The sequence below is a fragment of the Thermobia domestica genome, chromosome 11 (assembly GCF_964235325.1).
Source record: "Thermobia domestica chromosome 11, izTheDome1.hap1.1, whole genome shotgun sequence".
Classification (NCBI taxonomy): domain Eukaryota; kingdom Metazoa; phylum Arthropoda; class Insecta; order Zygentoma; family Lepismatidae; genus Thermobia; species Thermobia domestica.
The window spans coordinates 63531869-63558234 of NC_137464.1; the positions used below are offsets into that span (position 1 = coordinate 63531869).

Here is a 26366-nt window from a genome sequence, read left to right on the forward strand (position 1 = left end):
TCTATTTAATTTTTTCTTCATTTTTGAAAGCTTAAGTTTTAAGACCTCTTCATGCTTCTTTATTTTCATTTTTTTTTTTTTTTTTTAAATCATCTTTCTGAATTTGTGTTGATTCTTTGAGATATTCTTCATATCTTCTTTGGGCAGAAAAAAAATGAATTTCCTGTGAAATATAGTAGACTACACTGACTTTCAACATATTTTGAAGCACTTGCTTGACTCAAGGTCCGCGTGACCCCCCCCCCCTTTTTTTTCAGTTCTTCCATTTGGGTTTGGTATGTTCTAATATGTATTTATTTCGATTACTACGCTTGCAAGAATACGTAGAAGCGGTTACTTTCTATTACTACCTGAAAAGTAATAGTTTGCAGCATTGGACTGCAATACAAAACAAGTTAACCTATAACAATCCTAACGAGAACAGTAATGGGGCGTTTACACTTAGTCGATTTGCGTTCGATTCAGTTGAATTGACGTCACTTTCAACTTAATCGACCGTGTAAACGGGACTTCAACTTAATCGCTTGTTGATCGAAGGCGACTAATCGACTGGCAACTGAATTAAAAGACGTTCTATTTTCTGTGGTTGAAATAATTGAACACATCCATCAATCTGATTCGGCCTAGTTGCTTCGATATGCAGCGAGTCGATTTAGTCGTGCGACTAAATCGACTAAGTGTAAACGCCCCATAAGGGATCAGAGCAGGCTACGGAGACTTCTGATGTTCAGATGAACAGTGAAGAGAAAGTTAATGATGAGAATCCTAAGGAACCCGTTGAAACAACACTGAAGACACTGGCTCCTCCAACTGATTACATTCTTCTCACGGGGGAATTAATGAGGAAGTGTCTTAACAACCTTGGATTGGCACAAATTTAAAAGTTGCTAAAAACGTGTGCTTTTGTACGGGAAATCCATAATGGTTTTATTGGCGTTGCAAATTCTGGACCAAAAGAAATGACGAAGGAAGTCTTGGGCACACTCTTCGGCAGTCTTGGGAAAATGGAGAACGTCTGTTATACCATTCATGTTCATGGATCTGAAATTCCGAAGCATATGTTGGCCGATGTGTCTATCGGAAACCAAGATGACTAGCAGAATGAAGATGAAGGGTTTTACTAGTTAGAACTTAAAATAGAAAACAGGCATTCATTATATGAGGCGTCTAGTATCAAAAGTCGCCAAATCCATTTTTAACTGAAATTGAGTTATATATCGCTTGTTATATGTTTGATCTAAAAGAATTCCATGGAAACAGAATTTTGTTTAAAAGCTTAATATTTCATACTAAAAAACTAGTTCAAATATAGGACTTCGTACGCGTGTATTCGTTGCACGTTTTGCGAGATTACTCGAAACTAAGCGAAATGGATGTGGCGTATTTTGATACTAGACGCCTCATATTATTTCTTTTATATACAAACATTTTAAGAAAAAACTGTTGAAAAACTTGACTGCTAGTCAGTTGTCTTGATGATTCATGTTGTGTGTGATAGTGGCCTGTCAGCACATTTTATAATTTAATAAAAGCCCAACTCTCACTAAGTCATTTCTAATGTAAGCCAGTAAGCAGGGGAACACTGGTAACTAAATACGTACTTCTTGTGTTTATTTCGATTTTTTTTTTTTTTTTTTTTTAAAGTAAGATTGGAAACTATAAGTTATACTGGTATCTGAATGTTACCACAAAGGTAGAAAATTTAAAAAATTGCAGACTATATAACAAAATATATATATGTATTACATACTTTTTTTTTAAAAAAAAAAAAACTTACACAGGCATATAAAATGGTTTCACACTATACATTAACGAGTAGAAATATATGTACATTAAACAACCACTTCATTTTAAACTGCACAGGAACATCTACATGGACGATCATATTTCTAGTTGCTACGAATAATAAAAAAAACTGTCAGCTATCAAGCTAGATAGTAACACTTTTAAATTTTAATTTTTCAGGTACTTTTGTTAAAATGATCTTTTCAAACTTCTGTAACATACATTTTGTGAAAGATTACATAATCATAGTAACGGTGACAGAAATTCATATTTGGCGAAAGTTCAACCGAAAATGTAACAACATCTCATTCATTTGTTTTTGTATTCTTTTTGCCAATAAATTTTTTGGCTTCTTTAACCATACGCTTTGTATCCTCCTCCTCCTCCTCGCTTGCTTCATTTTCATTGTCTTCAGAACTACTGGCTTCAGACTCGGTTGGCCCATTGTTATCGGAGTCTGTAGGTGCGTACTCATCTGAACTGCCATCATTTAACAGAAGATCAACATCATCATCATCGTCTTCGTCTTCGTCTTTATATGTACCCTTTGCTTTTTCCGCCGCTGAAAGATAGAGGGATTCGATTGTCAGGCAAAATTAGTCCTTCACAAGAAAGAACTTTAATCTGTAAACAAGACTGGTTTATTACTAATATAATGAAGTAGTTACCAGTCTAATATTGGAGATGTTACAAGTGGAAGATCTGAAAAATGCAAGAATATATAGATGCAGGATATGTTTCCAGACCAAATTTAAATCATTAATTCACTCATGCACTGCAGTCACTCATGACTGCATGAAGTAAAATTGCTATCGTTTATTATTTAATATCAAATTTACTCAAGACAACATCAACATCAAAGACAACTTTAACAATACAAAGTTAACGACTAAAATTCGACTATAAGAAAATCAACTTCTCTGGATACTTAAACAATCATTTGGACTTTGGCAGTGGTCATTATAATAAAGTAAGAAAAAAAAAAAAAAAAAAAAAAAAAAAGTGGAATCGGAATGGCAAGGATTAGATAGTTTACAGTGAGCGAAGGATATCCAGTGGCTCAACAAAGTATAGAACACTTAAAAAATTAGTATGAGAAGTAAGAAAATCTGGAATCTGAATTCGACTAATATTTCGATCCTATTTATCCCCGTGCAAACAACTGAAAATATTTTCTTTTGTTATGAAATGGAACTACTGAAAACTAATGACTAATTTCATGCCAACAAAATTATACAGATACAAAGGATTTTTTTAATTATTATTTTGAGCGTGTAATACATTTTAACACAAGATCAAAATATACAAGCGATGTGATAAGACTTTTCTTGTAACTTCCAACTGCTTCTACAATACGGCGCTGTTATCATTTGTCAGTGATGGCCAGAGTTCTTAAGACATCCACGCCATATGAACAGCGAAATCTTATTCGTTTTCTATGGTGCAAGGGACACAGAGCCACAAATGCATGCCCACAGGGAAATAAAACCTATGTATAAGAACAAGAGTTTAGCAGTGCAACGTGTGCAGTGATGGTGCAAAAAGTTTGAAAATATCCAGGACAATGAGCGATTGGGCTGACCTCATTCCTCACTGACACTGGGCAACATTACGCGTGTTAAAAACAAATCGACATGTTCATCTGAAGGACATTGCCAGGGAGTTTGACATTTTCTATGATAGTTTTTATGACGCTGTTCACAATTCGTTGGGATACCGCAAGGTGTGATGTCGGTGAGTTACTAAGCTTAATGATGTTAACAAGAACAGCCGAATGGTCTTGTCACTGGCAATTTGCACGGTTACGTCGAGGAGACCAGCAGTTTCCTGACCCTCATTGTCACTGGCAACGAAACGTGGATACTGCGTTACACTCCCGAGTCAAAACAGCAGACCATGATGTGTCTTCGACCATCGACAAGTGTTTGGGGACAATCAGGGACCATTCTTACTGGATTTCCTGCAAAGAGTTGAAGCCATCGACTGTTGTACACTCTTCCACCTGTGAGCAGCCATTAGGAAAAATCATCAGGGTATTCGGGATGCTGACGATGTGGATTTCCTTCATGACAGCGCAGAACCGCATGTAGCGAACAAGGGGGTGGAAGATTATGAAGCATACCCCTTTCATTATAGACCTCCCCCAGTGATTACAATCTTTTGGCCCATTGAAGAAGTTACTGGTACAACATAGGTTCACGAACGACATCGAAGCGCAGAGCTTTGTGCGTCGTTCGTTCTGTGATCAGCCGGCCGCCCTCTATGCTGTGGACATCGAAAAACTCGTGGTATGGTGGGACAAATGCCTCAACAGATGTGGTGATTATGTGAAAAAATAGACAAAGGTGCGTAGAATATTGTGTATATCTTGTTCTTCGTTTATGGTTTGTAATCTGGCAATGAATTAGTAGGCGCAAACACTTATGATTTTCCCTTTTATATTTACGTGAATCTATTTTAGTATGCGGAACACTGTCCGTTTTACTGGTGTGTTGTCGAGTAGTGCAGGTTTGACTGCTCCATTTGAAGATTATACGTTCCTACTGGGAAAAAATTACCTAAATTGAAGGAAATTCTATAGTAATAATAGTGTGGCTTCAGAAATGCAAATTATTAAAAGATGTCATTGAAGCACTCAACTAATCCACAGTTACAACAATTAAAAGTATTATAAACACTTAAAAACTAAAATCTGAGCTGATGAGCTTAAAAGTGTCACTGTTTGCTCTTTAAACTCAATACAAAAAGAAAAGCGTGTAGTAACGAAAGTTGTGAAAACGCTAAACCAACACCGCGTTGAGCATCGGGACAGTAGTACGCAATACAAATAAGTACTCTCTGTGCGGAAACCTGTGCTTTGGGAGGAAGGTTTGAATATTAATCATCATGGGTATTCTGCCATTATTGGCACGTCACTTGCCACAGCTGAGAAACTTCCATGCTTCATGGTCTTCCGCTAACCTCTTTGTCTTCTCGTACGATTTTTCTGTTCTGATATCGTCCGTTGATAGTAGTATCCTTCGCCTCTCTCTCTCTCTCTTTCCTGCCACCATATCCTCTAGCACGCCCTTTATGATACAGTTCCTTTTTAGCCAATGTCCCAACCAGTTTCTCTTCCCCTTCTCAATAATATTTAAGTTTGTCCTTTTCTCCCCCACCACTTCTAACACCCTCTCATTTGTTTTCCGTTCGACCCAGCTAACTCTCTCAATTCTTCTCCATACCCACGTTTCGAAAGCTTTCAGTCATTTTTCATCATTATTGCATAATGTCCATTTTTCTGACACATACAGTACAATATTCCACACGATGTATTTTATGAGTCTTTTTCTCAAATCTTTATTCACGGTCCCACAAAATAGAATTCTCTTCCTCCTAGATGCTTCTTTCGCCATTCCTATCCTTGCTTGTATTTCATCTTCACACTTCATATGACTAATAATACTACCCAGGTATCGAAAACTAGATACCTGTTCTATCTTTTCCCCTTCTACTTCTATATTTCACACCGATAGCTTCGTTCCAATTACCATGGCTTTTGTCTTTCTCACGTTTATTTTCGTCCCATATTCCTCACAGCCCTTCCTCAAGCTTTCTAACATCTTATTGATTGTCTCTTCAGATTTCGCAACAACCGTCATGTCATCTGCAAACCATATACACTTAATCATTCTACCTCCTACTGAAATACCGTCTGCATTACGTAAGTTCTTTTTCATTATCTCTTCTAGATAGATATTAAATATTGTTGGCGAGAGACAGAATCCCTGTTGAATTCCTCTTCCAATTGTACACTCCTGTGTCATTTCCTTTCCTATTCTAACACTTACTTGTTGTTCATATATATATGTATTTTTTTATGAGTAATTGATCCTTCCATTCCAACCCAACCTTCTTCAGAACCTTCAACAATTCCCAATCAATGCGGCCAATGCCTTTTCTGGATCAATAAATACCACATACACCTCTTTCCTTCTTCTATCAACCTATCACCGATCACAGTTAATAATCCAATTGCATCTCTTGTGTCCTTACCCCTCCTGAAACCCGAACTGTTTTTCCTCAACTTTTTCGGATTCTTCTTCCATACAACTTCTGTTGTTCAGAATTCGAAGCAATTTTTTTGCTGCGTGCGACATGAGTCTAATAGTTCTATAATCCTCACATATCTTTGGGTTCGATTTCTTAGCCATCGACATCACGATCGTCTTCAGGAAATCTTTTGGCCACTCTCCTCTTACATATATTTCATTGCAGAGTCGGGACAATGTTTTCTTTTGTCCATGTATATATTTTCTTTTCTTGTGCCACGTGTTCCCAATTACTAGTGAATTCTCTGTAGAAATTGACCAGTCCTCTCTCCTTTCATTTCTTTCGCCTAAACCATATTTGTCTACGATATTATCTTCCTGTTTTCTTTTATTATTATTATTATTATTATTATTATTATTATTATTATTATTATTATTATTATTATTATTATTATTATTATTATTGTTAATGAATTCGATTGGTGTACTGTCTATTCCTGTTGTCTTTCTATTCCAAATCTCGGAATAACTTTTTCAAACTCATCCCGAAGAATACTAAACTCTTTATCATTCTCGCATTTTCTACTTCAACTTTAGGACACATGGTTCCTGCTCTCATGTAAGTCCTCAACATATTCTTTCCATCTTTCTAAGACTTCACTTCTCTCGCTTATTTGCTACTGCCATCGTGAAACCCATTGTTTTACATTTCCCAACCCTTTCTAATTCATCAATGTCTTAGTATTTTCTTTTGTAATATTTTCCTATGCTCTATTTTCTTTCGCAACTCGTTTAATTGCCTGTACATATTTCTGTACTTTCTGTATCAACCTGTTTCCACGTCTTACTTACTCTCATATTTTGCAACATCTATGATGTAACCCATGCTTTCTTAGAAGCTTTGTGTTCGCGTGAACCTACTACTTTTTCTGCAGCCTGCTGTATGTAAAGTTTAATATGATCCCACCGTCTGTTACTACCCACACCTATTCTTTCCCCATTTTTCAAATTTTCAATATTTAACATCTTGTTGACTACTTTTAATCTGCCTACATTTTTTAGTTGAATATCCTCTTCGGCCAGCACTAAGTTGTGATCGGAGAAAAAGTCGGCCCCAGAAAAGGTGTTCGTATTCTTCAAGCTATTCCGATACCTGTCCTGAAGCATAACATAGTCTATCTGATATCTTTCGCCGTCCATTGGGGATTTCCATGTATATATTTTCTTTTCTTGTGCCACGTGTTCCCAATTACTAGTGAATTCTCTGTAGAAATTGACCAGTCCCTCTCTCCTTTCATTTCTTTCGCCTAAACCATATTTGTCTACGATATTATCTTCCTGTTTTTCTCTCACAACTGCATTGAAATCTCTCATTACAATTACACATGCACCCTTCTTCTCTCTGTCTATAATTTCTTCTATTTTCTCATGACTTTCCTCTATTTATTCAACTGTATGTGAAGTCATCAGTGCATATGTCTGTATCACTATTAGATCCTTCTTTTTCCTTTAAGCCTAAACATCTATCACCAACAAGTTTTATTTTTACTACCTTCTCTTTTAAGCGCTTACCACGAATTCTTCTTACACAATTGCAACCGCTCTTTTCATTACCTGAGTAAAACATTCTTCGCTGTTCAACATCTCATTACTTTCCCATTTACCTTCACAAACTCCTACAATATCTAGATTATTTTGTTCCATTTACTCTTTTTGTTTATTTTGACTAATGTTTGATTTTAATTTTCTTTTTTACATGAGAAGAAAATCTGAAATTCTTCGGGAGCAATTTTGACATATAAGTGAAGACCTAGAAATGTATTTGTAGTAAAATGAAATTAATGATAAGCTTATAAACGTAATAAAGTAAAACATAATTTGAAGCAGCTTCTCTACAGTTCCTCTACTTACATATAATGTACGCATGAAATAAAAATACAGAGTTCTCAAACTTACTGCAAGAAAGATAATTCCAATTTGCATCTAATCCAAATACAGAAGCATCACTTCCATAAGACTGCTTTCAGTACGCGCTTTTACTTTGCCGCACAACAAATTAAGACAGTTTATGCTGTACCATAATTCAAGTTGTCATAACATGAACAGAACACTCGGTCACAAGTGCATTGAAATCTACCTATGTTTGCCAAGGATATTTTTATTCAACGGAACCGTGTCAATTTATCAAGTACGGCTGATAGTAGTGTATAGATATAGAAAAGTATTCACATTGATTTACATCCTAATTCTGCCTCAAATATAATTGAGTTATCACTGTTGGCAATCAATGCAAACAATACCAAACATACATGACGATATACGAAGATTTAACAATTCCTGTTAGAATATTTGGAAAGTGATTTTATTCGTTAAAAGAAACCAAATAAATAAATAGATTATAACGGGAATGAATAACTGGTTTTGCTTTTAAAAGTTATAAATTTTGCAATACATGAGAAAATAACTTCGAAGTACAAAACATTACTGGTTTCACACGAAGCGGTAAGTACATTTTCGGAGAAAATCATAAATGAATTAACCAATACTATCTAATTTAGGACCTTAGGGACACTGTGAAAGAATTTTCCATAGAAAGCAGATAATCTGAATGCAACATTCTCTCCAACAATATAAAAACACAACAATGTGAAAAATATACAGTTTCCTTAGCGTTTTGAATTAGATACTATTGGTTAGTTTAAGTATGACTTTCTAAAATTTTCCCTGCTGTTCTCCGTAAAAACATGTAGTCTCAACGTTAGAATATCATTGCTTGAAAATAATTCAATTTTGACTTTTCTTCATATAGACTTTCTGGCTTCTTTCTGTGAGTAGAATTAGCTTTCAAACATTGTAACAAGAACTGTGGAACATTCTAGTATATTTAGATCTTAACGAATATATACATATCCGGTAAAAAAAAAAAAAAATAAAAAGCCTAATGAGTTGTTTACCAGTAAAATATTTCTGCTGTGAGAAGGTAAAAAAATCAATCGCAATCGCCCAGGAGATGAACTACGACTCCCCTTGGTCATGTGTATTATTTCGAATTTGTTACGCATACAAAATACTGATTTGCGGATTTTTTTTCTTTGTTACAGGTAAATCCCTTAAGGTGCAATGGCTGATGAATTTGAGGCACGGCAAACTATCAATTTGTATCTCTAGAGAAAATCAGCAAAACAAATTTACGAGGAGACGAAAGCAGCTTGTGGAAATGAAAGCCATCTTATGAGATGATATTTAAGTAGAAATTACTTTTTTTTCTTCCCACCCTTAAAAGAACAAAGCTACAAAAGTCTGCCACGAAAGTGATGCTGTCCGTGTTCTGGGACTGTAAGGGGACTCTCATGACCTGCCTGAGGGCCGAACTGTCACCAGTTAGTCAAAATTATTCTCATTTCCTAGCTTGGTTAAGAGAGAAACTGCAGATCAAACGTCAAGGAATGCTCAGCAAAGTACTTCTGCTCACAGATAATGCATTGCACTTAGGATACGAAATCTTGCCCCACGTTTCACATTTACCGGATACAGCAGCAAGTGATTCTTTCTTTTTTAACAAATGAAAAGTCCACTCAAGTGAAGCTGTTTTGACAGCAGGAATGACGTAATTTTAGCAATAGAAATTTAGTTTCAAACCAGAAGTGTAAACTTATACAGAAACACCTTAAACCTAATGAAAAACCACTACCAAGAATGTGTTCACAAACACGGTGAATATCAAGAGTACTAATGCCATCATAGTCTCAAAGGTATGCACAGTTGTTTTCTTTGAGGTGACTGCACTAACTTTTTTTTATATCCTCGTATGTATCAATATTTCAGAGCTAACGTCCCTTTCTTCACAAAATAGACAGACAGATATTGAGAGTTTGACATTTATGAATGTATCTCTATGAAACTAAATTCATATTTTAGGCTCTTCGCTCAGCTCACTATTGAATTTTATGAACTTAAAGGTAACGAAGAACATAAAAAAATTAGATTTTGAGTCAGATGGTTTCTCCAAAATGCTATTACATGAACTAATACTTGTTTTTAAGATTTTTCGAATAAGGCATAAATTTAGGTGCCCAACCATTATGACACAAGAAACTACGAACACCAATTTCTGGTTTATAAGAAAAGGTTTGGAAAAAATAGTTTATTTAATAGCATTTTACAGATATACTACCTGGCTCACTTTATAATTGTTGATATTCTTCATCGTCTTTAAGCTATTTACTACAAAAAATGGGAGTGAGCTTAGGGAAGAACTGAATAAGACCTTTACATACCATCTTTTACATATAAATACATAATTAATTTATTTCCAAGATATGCTTTAAAATCTCAGATAAGTCTGTAGGATGAGACTGTGAAGAATCAGTGTGGAAATGAAATTCTTTGCTGCGTTTCTTTCATTTGTTCTAATTTATCATTCCAGCAATTATATCACCTACACTTGTTTGTCTTTGTAGCTTATAAAGTAGATACAAAATGTACTAACCTTACTCTCCTATTTCGTACTTTGCATAAGAGGTCGAATTTTCCTTACCTATGTGGCAGGATAAGGTTCATTTTTACATTGTGCAATACGTCACAGGAAGCTACAATATGTCAGTACTCATATTGTATAATCAACTACTTGCTCCTCCGAAGCCTTCGGCTAGACTAAATTGCCTGCACGCTAGCGACATTTCTTAGCGTCGGGTAAAAGCCAGCGCGCAACTATTAGCCTGATCGTGAACTATTACGAATTAGCGAGACTGATAGACTAAGACGTTTGCGTATATAATAATTGTCATTCAATATCATAAGTATTCTGCCATTATTAGCAGATCACTTGCAACATAATGATTAAGAATATATAACTATTTTTGGCTAGATGTTTATGCAACCTGTAAATCGTATTATTTTTAAGTTGGCGTATTAGCATTACTAACAGACTGAAATTTTTCTGTATTATAAATAGAATTCTCATTTGTAATAAATGCATTAACTTTTTATCTTTCTCGTTACCTTTGTCCTTGTGCTAACACCATACTATGTGCTAGAAGGTGAAAAAAAAAAAAAAAAAAAGAATGAGGCTACAATTGATCGATGGTATCAAAACAGATAAAAACGCACGTGAAGATGAAGAGGTTACCTGAAGACTGAAAATTTCTCAGTTGCGTCAAGTGACCTGTCAGTAATGGCAGAATACCTATGATGATGATGATTATTATTATTATTAATATTACTTTTGTTTTGAAAATGCTGGCAATTAGACAAGGAAAATTCGACTACATATGATTTAGATACAGAACACAGCAGACAAGAGCAGAATCTTAGTTTTTCTTTCTTTCTTCAATACAATACAATTCTTGTGACTTTTATATATAATGAACAATGAACACTTTGATGAATGAAAGAACTACGCACCTTTTCTTTTCCTTTTCGTAGTAGGTGCCTGGGTATGTTTAAACTGCTTCCTGTGTTCGGGATTCTTTCTGTAACAAGCTGTTCCATACTTACATTCCGGTAAATCGTCGTCTGAGGCCTGTTTCCTTAAATATAATAATATTAACAAATAATTAATCATTAGAAAACATCTTTTCTTTTTTTCTGATAACTATACATCTAAGAATAATTTCTATGAAGTTTTACGATGCAAGCATAGCAATAATTACGGAAGCAATGCAGAATTTAATTTAATTTCCCAATTTCATGTTATGAATTGCAGTGCTGAATTGCACAGCGTTATTTTCACGTTTTTTAAATTTAATATGCAAAATAATATAAGGTATTTTACAATGTAACTTTCTCCTACTCACAAAAACCTCAATTTAAAATGGTTAATGTTCACCAGTAATTTTTATTATAGAACAGAGTATGTGTAGATTGACTTACACACCGTTTACCGATAGATGCTATAAGATACTTGACTCAAAATAAAAACAGACTTATCTTGTATCTCCAATCTGTTGGGGGATAACACGGTGACATAGTGATGCTCTGGTACGCGGGACCCATGGTTCGATCCCCAGCCAAATAGGTCTGTGGTGGACAACATCGAATCCGTGTATTTTCTCGGGATACTGCTGCTTCCTTCAACGGATTCTTCCATTATCATTCACTTGCCTTAATCATCCGTCTCCCTTAGCCTAAAGGACATAATCAAGGGACGTTAAACTGAAAGATTTAATTTTTCAAATTCTTCTGATTCACTCATACTATTTCAGTGTTCTTTGACGCTTTCTTCGGTGATATCTAAAATTTTCTGAACTGTACTCATGTTAAGGTTCCTCTTCTTTGTTGTGGAACTCTCGAGAAGAAAAGTAGATAACCTCACTCCTCGAAAATTAGGATTTTTTTTTTTTTTTCGGGAAAAGTGAAGTTGTATAGTTAATAATGATTATCACTAGTTTTACATCTTATTCTTCCTTTGGGTAAAATAGTTACTTAATTTCAGGTAACTCTTGATCACTACCACTACTTTGAATGAAGTAGACTTCTTAGAAAAAGTATGATCTAAAGATTAAATGCTAAGTACTAAATCTAAAAAAATTGTCGGGGGCGCGGTGGCTCACTGGTAGAGCGTTCACCTCCGGTGCTTGGGGTCCCTGGTTCGATCCCAGCTCGCGCTGTGTGGTGGACAAACACCGCGCACGTGGGTTTTCTCGGGGTTCTCCCGTTTCCTCCCACTTTCTTCATTCCACCATTTTACTCATCTCTCATTATCACCGTCTCCTTTAGCCTAACCGGCAAAAACGTGGGACGTTAAACTTAACGATTTCATTTCATTTCATTTAAAAACTTTGTCCACTTTGTGCACGTAAATTGGAATGTGCTCTTCACATAACTGTAAATTCGCTTTTATGTTGGTTATAGAAATTCATATACACAAATATATGAAGAGTACGTAGTTGAAATATTTTTTTTATACATATGTATATATTTTACATATGACATCGATGTGCTGCTGAACAAAAAATCTTGGGTGAATATATTATATTTTTTAAAGTTTTCCTACCTCAAACGTTTCGCACCTCTGAAACTTACACACATGTTTCGGTTATGTACTCTTTAGGGGATATATATATATATATAATTCTATTTTGTAAGCAGGTGTCAAACTGAATACCGTAGTGCTTCGACAAGGTACGCCAGAGAATCGAGTTCGAATCTGGGTACAGGCGTGCATTAAATCGGAGACACGGGTTCGAAAATCAGTCCAGGGGGCTATTTTTCACTCTGTCTATCACTGAATTCGCACTTATACAGGAATTGGTGTCATGTAAGATCAGTTATAGCCTCAATTTTTTAAATATAATGTTACACTGTACTTATATTATCTATTTTATGCAGCATTCTGAAAAAAATGAAAATTATAATATTCAACAAATAGTCTTTCAACTAATTATTCTTTTTTTTCCTTGTCTATTTTCTAAATTTCTGTTAAAAATGCTATTAACAAAATATAATTTTGGAAAGCAGGCCATTTAGTGTCTGTAAAATCCTACAGTTCTGAATGAATTACATGTTGTTTACACGAACTTTTATACAGCACAAATTTCAGGATCCAACAATGACAACACAAACTACTCTCACAGACTTTTGAACTGCACCAAACGAAATCCCTATTGGCATTTTTCCAAGTATTTTATAAGTATATGGTTTATTTAATTAAACGCATGCTCAACGTCTCATGTCATTCACGAAATTTCACAGACGTTCATTCATGAAATTTCACAGTAGTGGGGACATTGATATGACGAATACCTGCAGATAAACTACGATAGAATATTGACTGATAGAACGAATGGAATACATATTACGAGATAAATTAATACTATTCTTGTATTCCTAGAAGCTGCAATAGTTCCCAATATTTCGTATATATAAGGGAGAATTCATTTTCGAGACAATATAGGCTTAAAACTTGCAGTAAACTCTTTTGTAACCTAACTACTGGAAACTATTCAGCCTCTAGGAATGCAAAAAAGTCAGTACGAATTTCATGATAGGATAATTCTTAAGACATTGAATTAACTGCACAAGAGGAACAATTAGTGTTACAAAGCCTTCCGGTGTACACCAAAATTCCGCATTTAAATAATGATTCCGTAGAGCAAAAGGATGATAAAATTCTTGAAACAAAAAAGTGACGTGGAGGGATGATGCTATAGTCTTTACACCTTTTTTTTTTTTTTTTTTTTTTTTTTTTTTTTTTTGTGCCACCTTTTAGTGTGCTTGTTTTATACAAATGATCTTTCCGTCGCTTATAACTTCAATCTTCATGTTATCGACGTAGTCTGCAGTAGACCAGATGAAAATATTTCGGCTATAAAACAAGATTCGTGTTAAAAATTATTAGCGTGTATAACAGAACTTTATCACATAGATTGTCTTTATGTTACAACAAGAGTTATGTCTAGACTGTTGGATTAAAATAACTTCCAGATTTTGATAACTCATTTCGCGCATGAGGTTTATGTTGCTTCTGACGACGAAGTAACTTTGAATAAATAATAAAAAAAAAGGCAAATAGCTATTTACAATAAATAAATAAATAAATAAATAAAATTAAAAAAAATAAATCTAAAACTAGAACTTCATCATCATTTCTCATTCTCAAATTCAATATTAATCTCAGCTGACATAATTACATACTTTTATTTAAGTTCACAAGTGATCAGACAGTGGCTGGTTAGAAATTCTTATATTTGCTTTGCTCCGCAATTTCCAACGTAACGCAGTTTCTAGAGAGGTTGTCAGATAAATCGGTTCAAGATTGGTTGGTTGACTGGAGTTGGACATTTCTTTCGCCACTGACGAAAGTGTATAATAGTGTCCTGCTGTTCAAGATGGGATCCAATTACTACTTAGGTTTGTACCAGAAGCATACCACCACCGGGAATCAAACCCTGGACCACTCGCGTTACTCAGTCAACCATGAAGGGAAGCAAGCAGTCCAGGAAATTTCAGTGCCAAGTTGCATATATCTATCAATTGTTGTTCTCTTGATTTCACACTTAAATCTTCTATTCTTATTTGAAAATTTCCGTGAATATCTTTTGCTGACACCACGAACGGAAAAATCGGAAGTACAGCTATTTGATACCTTTGCTTTACATCCTCGAATTCGTCGTCAGGGCAAATTTGCATAATTTTGAGGAAGAAGCATGTGTGCGTTCAAGAAAGACCGATGACTATAAATAATCAATTAACGACAAGAGAGTCGTTTATCGTCTGTGAGTGCCATTGTTATGAATACGAGATTACATTCGCATGAATATAGATTTGTTAGAATACGTAAGTTATTTTAAGTCACCGGGAATAAAAGGCAATAATATGCCTGCCTTCTATGGCACACAATTATTATATATCCAAATTATCACATGAAGTACCTTTTAGTTTGTCTTTGGGCTGGCTTTTTTACTGCATCCTCATCACTGGATTCGGAATCTGTTGATGCAGAACCATGCGAACTGGCGTCGTCTATGAAAGAGTCATCATAATCATCATCCGAGCTATTATTTCCTTTCGCATCATCTTCTACCGGTACCACTGTTGCTCGATACATCAATCCTGCTAGATACATAAATTGAGATGTTAGATGCTTTCAAAGATCTAAAAAATAATTTTTAATATAACTATTAATACACTTAATGAGAAAATGAGTTACCTTTCCAACATTGATGATGTTCTAATAGGGAAATGTGACGTCATTTCTATCCGGTTACTTAGTGAGGACCAAGTTTTGCTTTCAAAGACACTCATACTTAATGTAGTCTTGAAACGAACTTTTAACAAGGTATAAGAACTATGAAAAATTCTAGTAAATTACACAATAACAGAGCTTAAAGAAAAATCTCAATGCATTCGATAAACTGTTATTTCGCATGACCCAGATCGTTTTATAGAAGAAACGGTCGCTCTCTTCTGCTGCTTATGATTATATTAAAAGTTTAATAATAATAATAATAAAAAAACGTTACGATACTAAACGATTTAGGTATCTTGCAATGGAATAATACTTTTTTTTTTTTTAATTTATTGATCAAGATCACCAAGTAAGCATAGCTGAGAATTTGCATTTGCGCTTCGGAATCCGAGAGCTCAGGTTCGAACTCTATAGACAGGGAGAAAATATCGACAGGGTGCATTGTTTGACATACACTGCAATACAATCAGAGTAACAATGTAGCAAATTCAACATAACTTTATATTTTTTTTTCAAAATACTACGTACACATTAAATGAAAACTTATACAATAGCACACTCGTTATGCAGTGTTGCAAACTAAGGACATTACAGTATCATGAACATCGAAAAGCAAACGAATTTTGGAGGCTTCTACAACAATAATAACGCAAGTGACATACATAGAGCAATGCATATCAAAGTATCTTAGTATCGAATATTACGAGCATCATAAGACGTATTTCAAAGAAGCAGAAACAGAGTTACAAGAAATTGACAATTTCACTTTCATCGAAAGATTTTATATATATATATATAAAAGCATAGAACAAAGCTTATAGCGCAGTTTACAGCAATTTGATATCCCAAGCCGTTTCTGAGATATATATCAGTTAAAATGGCGTCTTTGTGGGAACTTCTTAAAACAGTTGTATCCCTTACTTCTATAACGTCCTCACAATAGTTTTAGTAGATGTAATTACAAGTTCTCGGAATTACTTAATTTTAAGCAGTGTTGCAAACTCTACCATTGTTTGTCATATCTCCTGAACCGTTTGAGATACCAAATTGCTGAAAACGGCAATGTGATCTTAACATCTATTGAACACATCTCTTCCATTGGATGAGGTATTTACCTAAGCAATTTTTCAAAATAAATGCGCCTCAAAAAAGTCTAACTTTCAAACCCATGTAAATTTATTCCTGTTTATCGAAAGACATCATTTCACAATCATGATATTAAAGTACTTTAGATGTGGATGCCAATCTCCCCGTCTTATTTGCGTTATTAGTGTTGTAGAGACAACCAAAATTTTGATGTTTGTAATACTGTAGCGTCTTAGTTTTCAACACTGAATAATAAAAGTGATATTGTAAGTTATCGTTTAACATGTAGATCTCAAATATGTAATAAGCTGACATAGTGCCATTTGAAAAAATATAATTTTATGTAGGGTTGGCAACACGGTTACTTGGTGGTATTAGATATTATTTCAAACAAGGCTCCCCTACCTATATTTACTTATTACGAAATTTCAATGTGTTTCCTCTATTAGTTTGAAAGTTACAAGGGCGTATCACAATAAATGGACCAACCTGTATTATATATGGTTGATATAAAGAAATATATGATTTTTTCAACACTCTTCACGCTATATGTGTGGAGCTTTATAAGCAAAATGGCCGACGCATTAATCTGAAACTCTGTCCAAATATTCAGATTTTTGGTAATTTTTGTATACAACGTTATGGCAACAGGCATGAATTAGTGTCTGGCAGTAGTAAACGAAGTGGATCAGTACGTTTACAGAAGGTGGTTATTAGTTCTTTTGGTGTTATGCACATGAATGCAGAGGCGGACTGAGTGTACGAGGGCTCACCCGGAGAATAATGCTTAAGGGCCTTGGACTGCCCTTTTAGGAACGAACCCTTAGCTGGGCACTTGGATGGCAAAAACCCCGGCTGCACGAAATATAAAGTTGTGTATATGTATCTATAGCCAAGTATTATTTCATTTTCTTTATTTTCTACAGTCTGAAAATCTTTGGAATGAATTCTACATGTGCCTTCAAAGCAACTACTGTTTATACTGAAAGAGACCTGAAAATGATATGATTCCATCTTCAAAATTATGAGTAGTTTAATTTTCGTGAATGGTAAGTGCAAACGAGTGAATAAATTATAATAAACTTAATTTTATCGTGTACAATTATAGTCTATCTTTGTAGATTTGTTTACATGATATATAATGAAGAACATTGAGTAATTATCCAATTATGGAGGTGAGAAAAAAGAAAGTAACATTAAAAAAAAAGTTTAGAGAAACTGTTTTAAAACATTTCTGATAAAGCATGTTGTGTTTGATAAGAAATAATTTCTTGTTGACTTCTTAAACACAAATTAAATTACAACATTACTTCAATATATTAGCATTAGATCCTAATTTATGTTTTCTATTAACAGCAGTTAGGAATCACCCGCTCAAAATCAAGAAAGAAAAACGGAACGAACAGCATGAACTTTTGATGTAAAAATTCGTATACTTATTGACTACATAGAGGTGATAACGTATTTGCCAGTCATGTTTTTGATGCGTTTTGCAATTCTTATGAGATACATGAGTAATGAAGTTCATTTATCAAACCAACTTTTACAACAGCATTTTTCTAAAAGATGATAATTTCCCAATTTCATAATTTCATTATTAGAGATTTTTTAAAGAACATTCCTTTCAATAGCCATAAGCATAAATAATTCCAGAATATGATTTGACAAAGACGAACGTGTACGAGTTTTAATTAAGTTAACTGAATGCTCGCTCACGCAATACTTGAGAAACTGAAAGAGTTATCAAATATTTGTATACAGCAAACAGTGTTTGGAAAGTGGAAACACGCACGTTATATCTTAGTAGCAACACAAGTAACACTGCTTATACGAATTATTTTCGTTGCACATCTTATAAGACTAGCTTTCTGAAAAAGTGACAATGCATTCCTCAGGTTCACTTTCGGATCTCAGGCACTACACTCAGTAGAACTGTCGCACTCTGCAACATCTACGTCGGATTGTAGGCCTACGTCAGTACAATCTTTATTATTTGCTTTATCAGTGATCTCGTGAAATGGATCAGTGAAATGAAGTGTTAAGAAAATACCAGACAGCTCATTGTTAATCGGGTTCCAAGTTATGACAATAATTAATTAATATGTTTCCGTGACCTTTTTGCTTCCGGGGCCCGTTCGTATTAAAGACCCATATGACCTGTGTAATCCATACACTTCCCTAGGATGAATTATTCCACATAATACACGCATAAATACAATACAAATTATATTATTTTTAATCTTACTATTAGTAATGTAACTAAGATCGCATACCCCAATCCCCCGCAATATTCGCAAATGGCCTCCATCAACATTCGTGCACTACTGTTAGGTATACCGAGTTCGAAACCCCAGCTTGCTATCTCCCTTCCTCTTTATCGACTCGAACTTAAAAAAATAAAAAAAAAACTATGATTGTATCAGCAATGGAGACATCTTTCTACCCGAGTTTTGAAAACAATAAATTAAAATAATATAAAAATCAGTTAAGAAATAAAGATTTGCAAGAAAGGAGTGGTGCGTTTCCATTGGGGTTCACTATTTCCTGTGTACTTTATATATACGATAAAAAGAAATTGTTCCAATCTTGTTAATTCCACAGCTTTGTAATGTCTTTGTTACTCTTGGATAACAACATGGAGAATATCTAAGGACATCAGGCCCCGGGCTCGATTTGTGACATCACCGCTCTGCTCAGGGGACCACCACCTTTTCATTGCTACATCCTACGTCCAAGAACTACATATTTCATTGGTGAATAGAAGGGACCCAAGCTCGAAATTTTGGGGCCCCATTTCTGAGCCTTCGGGTCCGTTTTGATATCATCACTGTGCTCAGGGAATTATTATTTATCGCCACAACTCGCGTCCAACTCCATGTCTAATATGGTTTCCTTACCGTACTAGAATAAGCTCCATGCTCTTTATATGTTATCGACTGCACATCATATTATTGAATACATAATTTATGGACGAGATTACATTTTCGAGTTACATGTATTTTTCCGACTTTTATTGATTTATTGATTTTTCAACAAACAAGGCTACGAGTTGGGCAGGGGCCCCCTTTCCCTAGTGCCTTTCTTCGCTAACACTGCGGGCCCGTTAGTTACGCCACTGGTTACTATGAACGAGAAGGGAGTTTTGAATTAGTTGTAAGTAACCAAGCAATATCTTAAGTGATTTTCCAGTGGGCAAGGCCCAGCCGAATATTTCCAGGTATCTGTGCGGTCCAGTCAGTCTCTGCATAAATGTAAATATTTAATAGTCTCACAAGAATATCTGAAGGATCCACACTCTCTGATGAAGACCATAGGAAAGAAACAGCAGTCAAAAAATCAGTAAATAATATACTCCACGCAAATTAAAGGTAATAATTTTAATTTCATGTACTGTATATAGTATGATTTGGGTAAAATGAAATGTATTATATTTTACATAAATATAATATTGATTCCACAAGCACTGATATAATCATATTTTATTGTCATTTATTTTTATATCCTTCAATTAGTCTACCCGCATAAATTACCTCAAATAATCACCACCTAAAATCAATTAGATCACTACTATGTTTCCATTCTTACCTGGTGTATGGGTATGTTTAAACTCCTTCTTGTGTTCAGGATTATTTTTTCTGTAACAGTTATTTCCATACTGGCATTCCGGTAGGTCATCTTTTGTATCGGTGTCCTCATCATCGTTCTGTCTGTCTTCTGTGTAATCTGAATCACCAGGATGACTGTACTCTTTCTTGTGCATTGGATTTTTCCTGCCAAATATAATAAAATAAGCGTTGAAAAAAAAGCCTACTGAAATTTTCAAGATTCTTAGTGACATACTTTTAACATATCAAATAAATACAATATTATATCAAATTACTAATTTTTCACGTTACGTGTACACCCCAATCTCTTCGTATTTAGTTAATTACTACTATTTAATAACAATAAGATTCTAGCATGTAATACCATTACTTTTCATATATTTCAAATTAACAGGGAAAATTTGACTTTATAGTAGTCCAGAACATAGGATTACTATCAACACTGAGGAATCTTGTGATAACTTCGGAATTTTTCATTAATTTAAAATACAGCAATTTTGAACTGCTACGATCAATGTACATCCACTAGAGGTCGAAGTGGAATCCGGCACTACATTCATAGAACGAAATTTTGAGTTTCAGTTTCTTGATATATATACAGGGTGTTAATGAACTATACCGAAAAATTGTAAGAGGTGATTCCTCATATCAAAATAAGAGAAAAAGTTCGTATGGACCTATGGTGAAAATTGCATAGTTTCAGAGCTAGGGCTGTCCAAAATCGTAAGAAAGCCAAATTTCAACATTCCCTATTTCGAATTCGAGAGACTGGATGGTGGTCCTTATCAGCGTAAAGGAAGTCACGCATACGCAATCCAAAAATGCATATTTCATTAATGTTCAATTGGTGTGCAAAGTATTCCCTGTAGGGTAAAATTCCCAGACATGCCATCAACCGAATTCTGAGATATGCTCTGACTTTATGATTGGTCCAAAGTAGGCAAATGATAAGCCTTGATAGCAGTGAACACGGAATCATTTGGCGCGATGTCGGAATTGTTGAGGATCGTCAGTGTCATGATCTCTCATACTCGGGAAAAATTGAGCTACCGGTTCCTAACATTTCCGACTTCCCTCCGAAGCATTGGATGTCCATTGTTGTCAAGGGTTACCTCCTTCCTACTGTGGACCCTTCTTGAAATCAGGGTATATCTGAAAACTCTATTGAGAGCATATCTGAGAATTACACCCGCTACACCTACTGACAATTGATGAAATATGCACATTTGGATAGTGTATGCGTGGCTTTTTTTTAACGCTGATAAGAACCACCATCCACAGTTTCTGGAATTTGAAACAGGACCTATTGAAATATAGGTTTTTCGCGATTTTGGACAGCCCTAGCTCTGAAACTATGCACTTTTCGCCATAGGTCCATATGAACTTTTTCTCTTATTTTGATGAGAGGAATCGCCTCTTACAGTTTGTTTGTCGGTATAGTTCATTAACACCTGTATATATATATATATATATATATATATATATATATATATATATATATATATATATATATATATGTGTGTGTGTGTGTGTGTGTGTGTGTTTTCTGCGGACCATATCGACAAGTTACTCCAGACCTTACTGTTAAGCGACACCGCGCAATACTTTCAGATTATTGTATAACCTTGTATGTGTTACACCGGTATAAAGTAAAGGAAGGAGGAAGGGACGTATATACGCTACAGAAAGTTTCATATAACAATAAAACTAGTTTCTTCTCCCATTGTAAAACTACGGTAGCTTCCATAGAATCCAATAATGAAAACGGAAGAGAGAGATCTACTATATACTTCCGGTTTCAATAGAGATCTACTACATACTTCCGGTTTCTATAGAGAAATAAGGGGAGAGATGAATCCTATGTTCGGTATGAAGATCAATATTGAAAACGGAAATGGCAGATTCCTATCTTGTCTAGTTTGAACAAGCGGAACTATTTTTGAGGCAATGAATTCACAGTATAAACCAATTTCTTGCTTTCTCTTCTTAGCGGTTTTCCTCTATGGGAACCAATAGAGAAACCAGGAGTGGAAGCTTTCACACGTGAGAAATGATATTATAACAGAATATGGGCTGAGTACTAGAGCTATCACCTCTGGTGGGAGGATTCCCTGGTTCCATCCTAAGCCATATGAGTTTGTGATGGACAACACCGTGCCCATGGGTTTTCTTTACGGTTTTTCTGTTACCTCCGATATTCTTACTCCACCAATTCGTTCACAATCAATCACTTTTATTAATCATTCGTCTCCTTTAGCCCAAAAGACACAATTGTAGGCCATTACACTCAAGAATGCCGTTCATTTTAATTTTATACGAAGACATAAATTATGATGAATGAAAGTACCTGTAACAAGCTGATCCATATTTGCATGACGGCCTTGTTGGTGGCTCATTAGATGTGTTGTCTAACACAGTTTTATTTTCCTCAAATTCTTCCACATTTTCATTACCATTACCTGCATCACTTTTTTCCACTTGTATTTGAGCAGGGCTCTCTTGTTTCTCTTTTATTTGTTTCTGCTTTACAGGTACTTCATCGCTATCTTGATTTTTTCTCTTCGCCTTAACTCTTGACTGCTTCTTCGGGCTGTCTTCTTTCGTCACGTCATTTGCGTACATCCAAGTAGGTAATTTTCTTACCCGACCTCCACTTTCCTTAACCGAAACCGAACCACTCGGTACGGGATCTACCTAAAAGATCAAACAAACAGTAGCACTGAATAACAGTAAGCTTTGCTGGCGACTGTACAGAATGAAATCACAAATATATTTCATCAAAATAAATTAAAGTCCTATTAGGCACGGATTCGGAAGGAAAGTTAAGCCGTTTCACCTAACTTGTTAAAAGTGTGGAAAAATAGACGAAGAAGACGTAACTTGAATGAAGGACCAAGCTAAAGCTGTTTCACAAATTACAAAGAATTTCATAACAATTTATTTTTGTGGTGACTTAATATCAGTAAGTAATTATTAGTTAAGAAGTTAGTTTAAAAAGTTAACACTACAAAAGGACATTCACAGCTCTGATAATATTGGTACATTACATGTTAAAGACTAATAACATACACACAAAGCCATAATCTTCCGCGATAATTTATAGCCTGGAAAGTTAGATATCTTCCTTTGCATCCGAACCGTGGAGAAGAGAGTATTTTCTCCCTCAATTAGCGTCGTGGTGGAAGTAAGAAGCAGTAGATATCATTTCCACTATTGCCAACTGCGAAAACATAGTATTACTTATTATTAGTTTCCACGTTCTATATAAAAAGGAGAAGTTGTAGTTTCAATGTTCCCGATCTTGCTCTTAGGATATGTGGTAAATGGAATGATAAAGTAATTACTGGAATGACGAGAGCGATTAGAGGGAAGATGAAACCCTGAGAAAGCCCACTCAATGCTATTTGCTAGTAGCGTTCATAGATATCGGCAATTGAGGAAGGGGCTTAAGCAAAGGGAGCATATTGTTTCAAGATTTTTTAACGTTGCACGATTATGCACTGAGGCTAAGAGAGACGATGATGATTAGATGGTTGATAAGGATGGAATGACGACATTGGAAGGAAAAGCGAAAATCCTGAGGAAACCCACGCACGGGTATTTGTCGAAAAAAGGCTAATTTGGTGGAGGCTCGGATAGAATCAGGGACAACACGTGCCAGAAATGAAAGCTTTACCACTGACCCACAGCGGACACCAGAATTCATTTATATTTTAAATGGTACATTTTTTATTTCTTCGCAATATCTTGTTCAAGGAGGTGTGCGCTACTGCTGTTTAACACAATTACATAGCACGATGCAGGAATTTTAACATTTTTAAAGGTGAATGTGCACTCCAGGCCGTAGCTACGAGGTGGCCAGGAACTGAGGCCCTCTTCAACCATTTGAGACCTTTGAAACTTTCAGTTGTTTCTTGATACGTATGAATGAATGTAGGTGTCAGCCCCCAGAATAACCTCCTCCTCCCCCTGTCGAAGCGTTCTGGCTCCAGCCTAATACACTCTACACACAATTTCAAGACCATGTCCTCTGGTAGGACCCCTAGTCTTTATTCTCAGAAGTCATTCTGTAGTCTTTTTTTTTTTTTTTTTTTTATTTATTAGATTTCTGGACTTTCGGCACCTATGGCCATTTAGCCCGTCACGTGAGTGATGATGTCCCTTGGCGAGCACACTATCCGGGGAAAGGGAAGGAAGCAGCCTGGAACCTTTAAGTTAAGTGTCACCAAGGCATTTGCCTGGTGTAAGTGAGAAAATCTCATTCAGGGTGGTTGTCCTAAAAAGCTTTTTACACTTTTTCGACCGAGTACCACACCGGGAATCGAACCGGGGACCGCTCGCACCTAAGACGAGAGCGTTGTTAGCGACTACGTTAGGCGTGGCCACTCTTCAAATAATAATAATAATAATAATAATAATAATAATAATAATAATAATAATAATAATAATAATAATAATAATAAGCTAACCAACTGCAAATCGCAAAACGCAGACTATGTCGCAGCGTTCAGTGAAGCAATTGGTACAATTTAAACTTACGCTGTAGAAGTTTTATCCACAAATGAACATATACGATGTCCAGAGCATCATACACAAAACAAATTCAACAATGAAGATACAAGGCGGCATTATTATTATTTATTAGGCAGCAAACAACGTACACAGGCATAGGTGCGCCCGGCAGTAGCTACATGACACACGCAACCAAGCTCATACAATAACGTCGCAGAATATATCTGATAGCAAGTAAATTACAATTGCACTACATACGCTGTACATGCAGTTGAAATCATAGAAACCAACATACAAGAAATGATTATATTCTGGGATAAAATATGACATATCATAAATAATAATAAAAAAAAAAAAAATTAAGAACTCATACAGGGTGTCTACTAAAATTCCAAAACGAAGTTTCGTGATTTTTCCGTGACCTTTTCTTTGTCACACTATAAAATTTCTTAACATTTTCAAGAGCAAATTTGTGTGCGAATTAGGCCGAATTTTCATGCATGCGTTAGAAGCATGCCTCGCTTGCGATTTGGTAGTGTCTAAAGCCAACCATAGACATTTTTGGTGGTGAATTTTGACGTTTCATACAACAAAATTTTCCAGTCTGTAATTATATTTGTACAGATAAAAAAATTCGTGACCCAAAAGCTAAATTTCTTGATTTTCATGACCGTTTTCTGATTTCGTGACATTTGTGTGACCGATAGACACCCTGTCATATTAACAAATATAGAATGAGATCATGAAGTATCCGATCAAGTAAAATTTACCTAGAAGAAAAGAAAAAGATGAAAGAAAGAAAGAAATAGTTCAAACACAAAACTAACAATCCTTACAAAGAAAAAGACACAAATGGCACCACACTAAAGAAAATAGGTAACATTAAAAGTTCTTTAATTACTGAATAAGTTCGAAACGAACTTAACGAATTAAGTTTCCAAAATATCTAGAATCTGAATGAACTTTTGGAAAATATCTTGAATCTGAATGAACTTTAACCAATTTAACAAAAAATTGGCTACTTACCAATGAATCCTTCCTTGGAAAGCCTAAATATATTTTTCAAACGTTTTGGAACTCAAGCCCGGTTCCGTCCTCAGTGGCAAGGTGAAAAGGATTAAAACGGATAAGAGATAAAAGATATAAAACAAGGAATATATATCACTAAATGTAACGCAAAGAGTAGATCCTGAAATGCGAGGAGCAGAGTGAAGTGCCAAAGGAATGAATTGAATCGAAGATAGCACGGTGTCTATGTTACGTCACTACTGCCAGATTCAAAATATGCATCAAAGGTAGGTAACCAAATTCTCTCAATATTGCCAGTATCCAGATTCAAAGGAGGTTTGTATTTATGAATAAAGAATGATTCTGTAATCTCCCGCTGTTTCTTTGTTTTTGATGAACCTATTATATTAACCTATTTTACATTATGTGTATGTTGTTTTAAACGAAGCGCTAATCCCGACATGCTCTCTTCTTATGACTTTTTTGATTGTCTAATCAGGGTTTCCCAAAAAAAATTCCAGGACACATCATCAATTTTTCAGGACTTCATCACAGAAATGTATAACAGGATTGCAACTGCAGGTTCAAAACTCACAAGAGTGAAATGAAAGGTACAGTAGTTTATGCAGTGAATATTAATGCAAGTGCAAT

General features: G+C 35.2%; 2 protein-coding genes across 5 annotated transcripts in view; one reads left to right on the forward strand and one right to left on the reverse strand.

Annotated features, from left to right (window-relative positions):
• Positions 1-245: 245 nt before the first annotated feature.
• Positions 246-1292, forward strand: LOC145665150 (translin-associated protein X-like). Its single transcript, XM_081732429.1, has 2 exons — positions 246-476; positions 885-1292. Exons 1-2 carry the CDS (start codon positions 288-290, stop codon positions 1095-1097), a joined length of 402 nt encoding a protein of 133 aa, XP_081588555.1. The 5' UTR covers positions 246-287; the 3' UTR covers positions 1098-1292.
• Positions 1293-1722: 430 nt separating this feature from the next.
• LOC145664109 (uncharacterized) overlaps positions 1723-26366 on the reverse strand; it is a 54746-nt gene continuing 30102 nt past the window's right edge. For 2 of the 4 annotated variants that reach the window (XM_081730464.1, XM_081730466.1), the window contains 5 exons: positions 22543-22889; positions 20176-20360; positions 15188-15371; positions 11220-11344; positions 1723-2347 (listed from right to left, as the gene is read on the reverse strand). In XM_081730464.1, the coding sequence (XP_081586590.1) occupies positions 2091-2347; positions 11220-11344; positions 15188-15371; positions 20176-20360; positions 22543-22889 (1098 nt within the window). In that variant the 3' untranslated portion in view covers positions 1723-2090. The other 2 variants (XM_081730465.1, XM_081730467.1) reach the window with 2 other exon arrangements.

What these genes read in the sequence shown, in the direction of transcription:
- LOC145665150 (XM_081732429.1), top strand. Translation starts at nt 288, where the DNA reads ATGTATTTATTTCGATTACTACGCTTGCAAGAATACGTAGAAGCGGTT. An exon ending in TCGATTCAGTTGAATTGACG is followed by an intron (nt 477 to 884) that starts TCACTTTCAACT and finishes CAAATTTAAAAG; the next exon opens with TTGCTAAAAACGTGTGCTTT.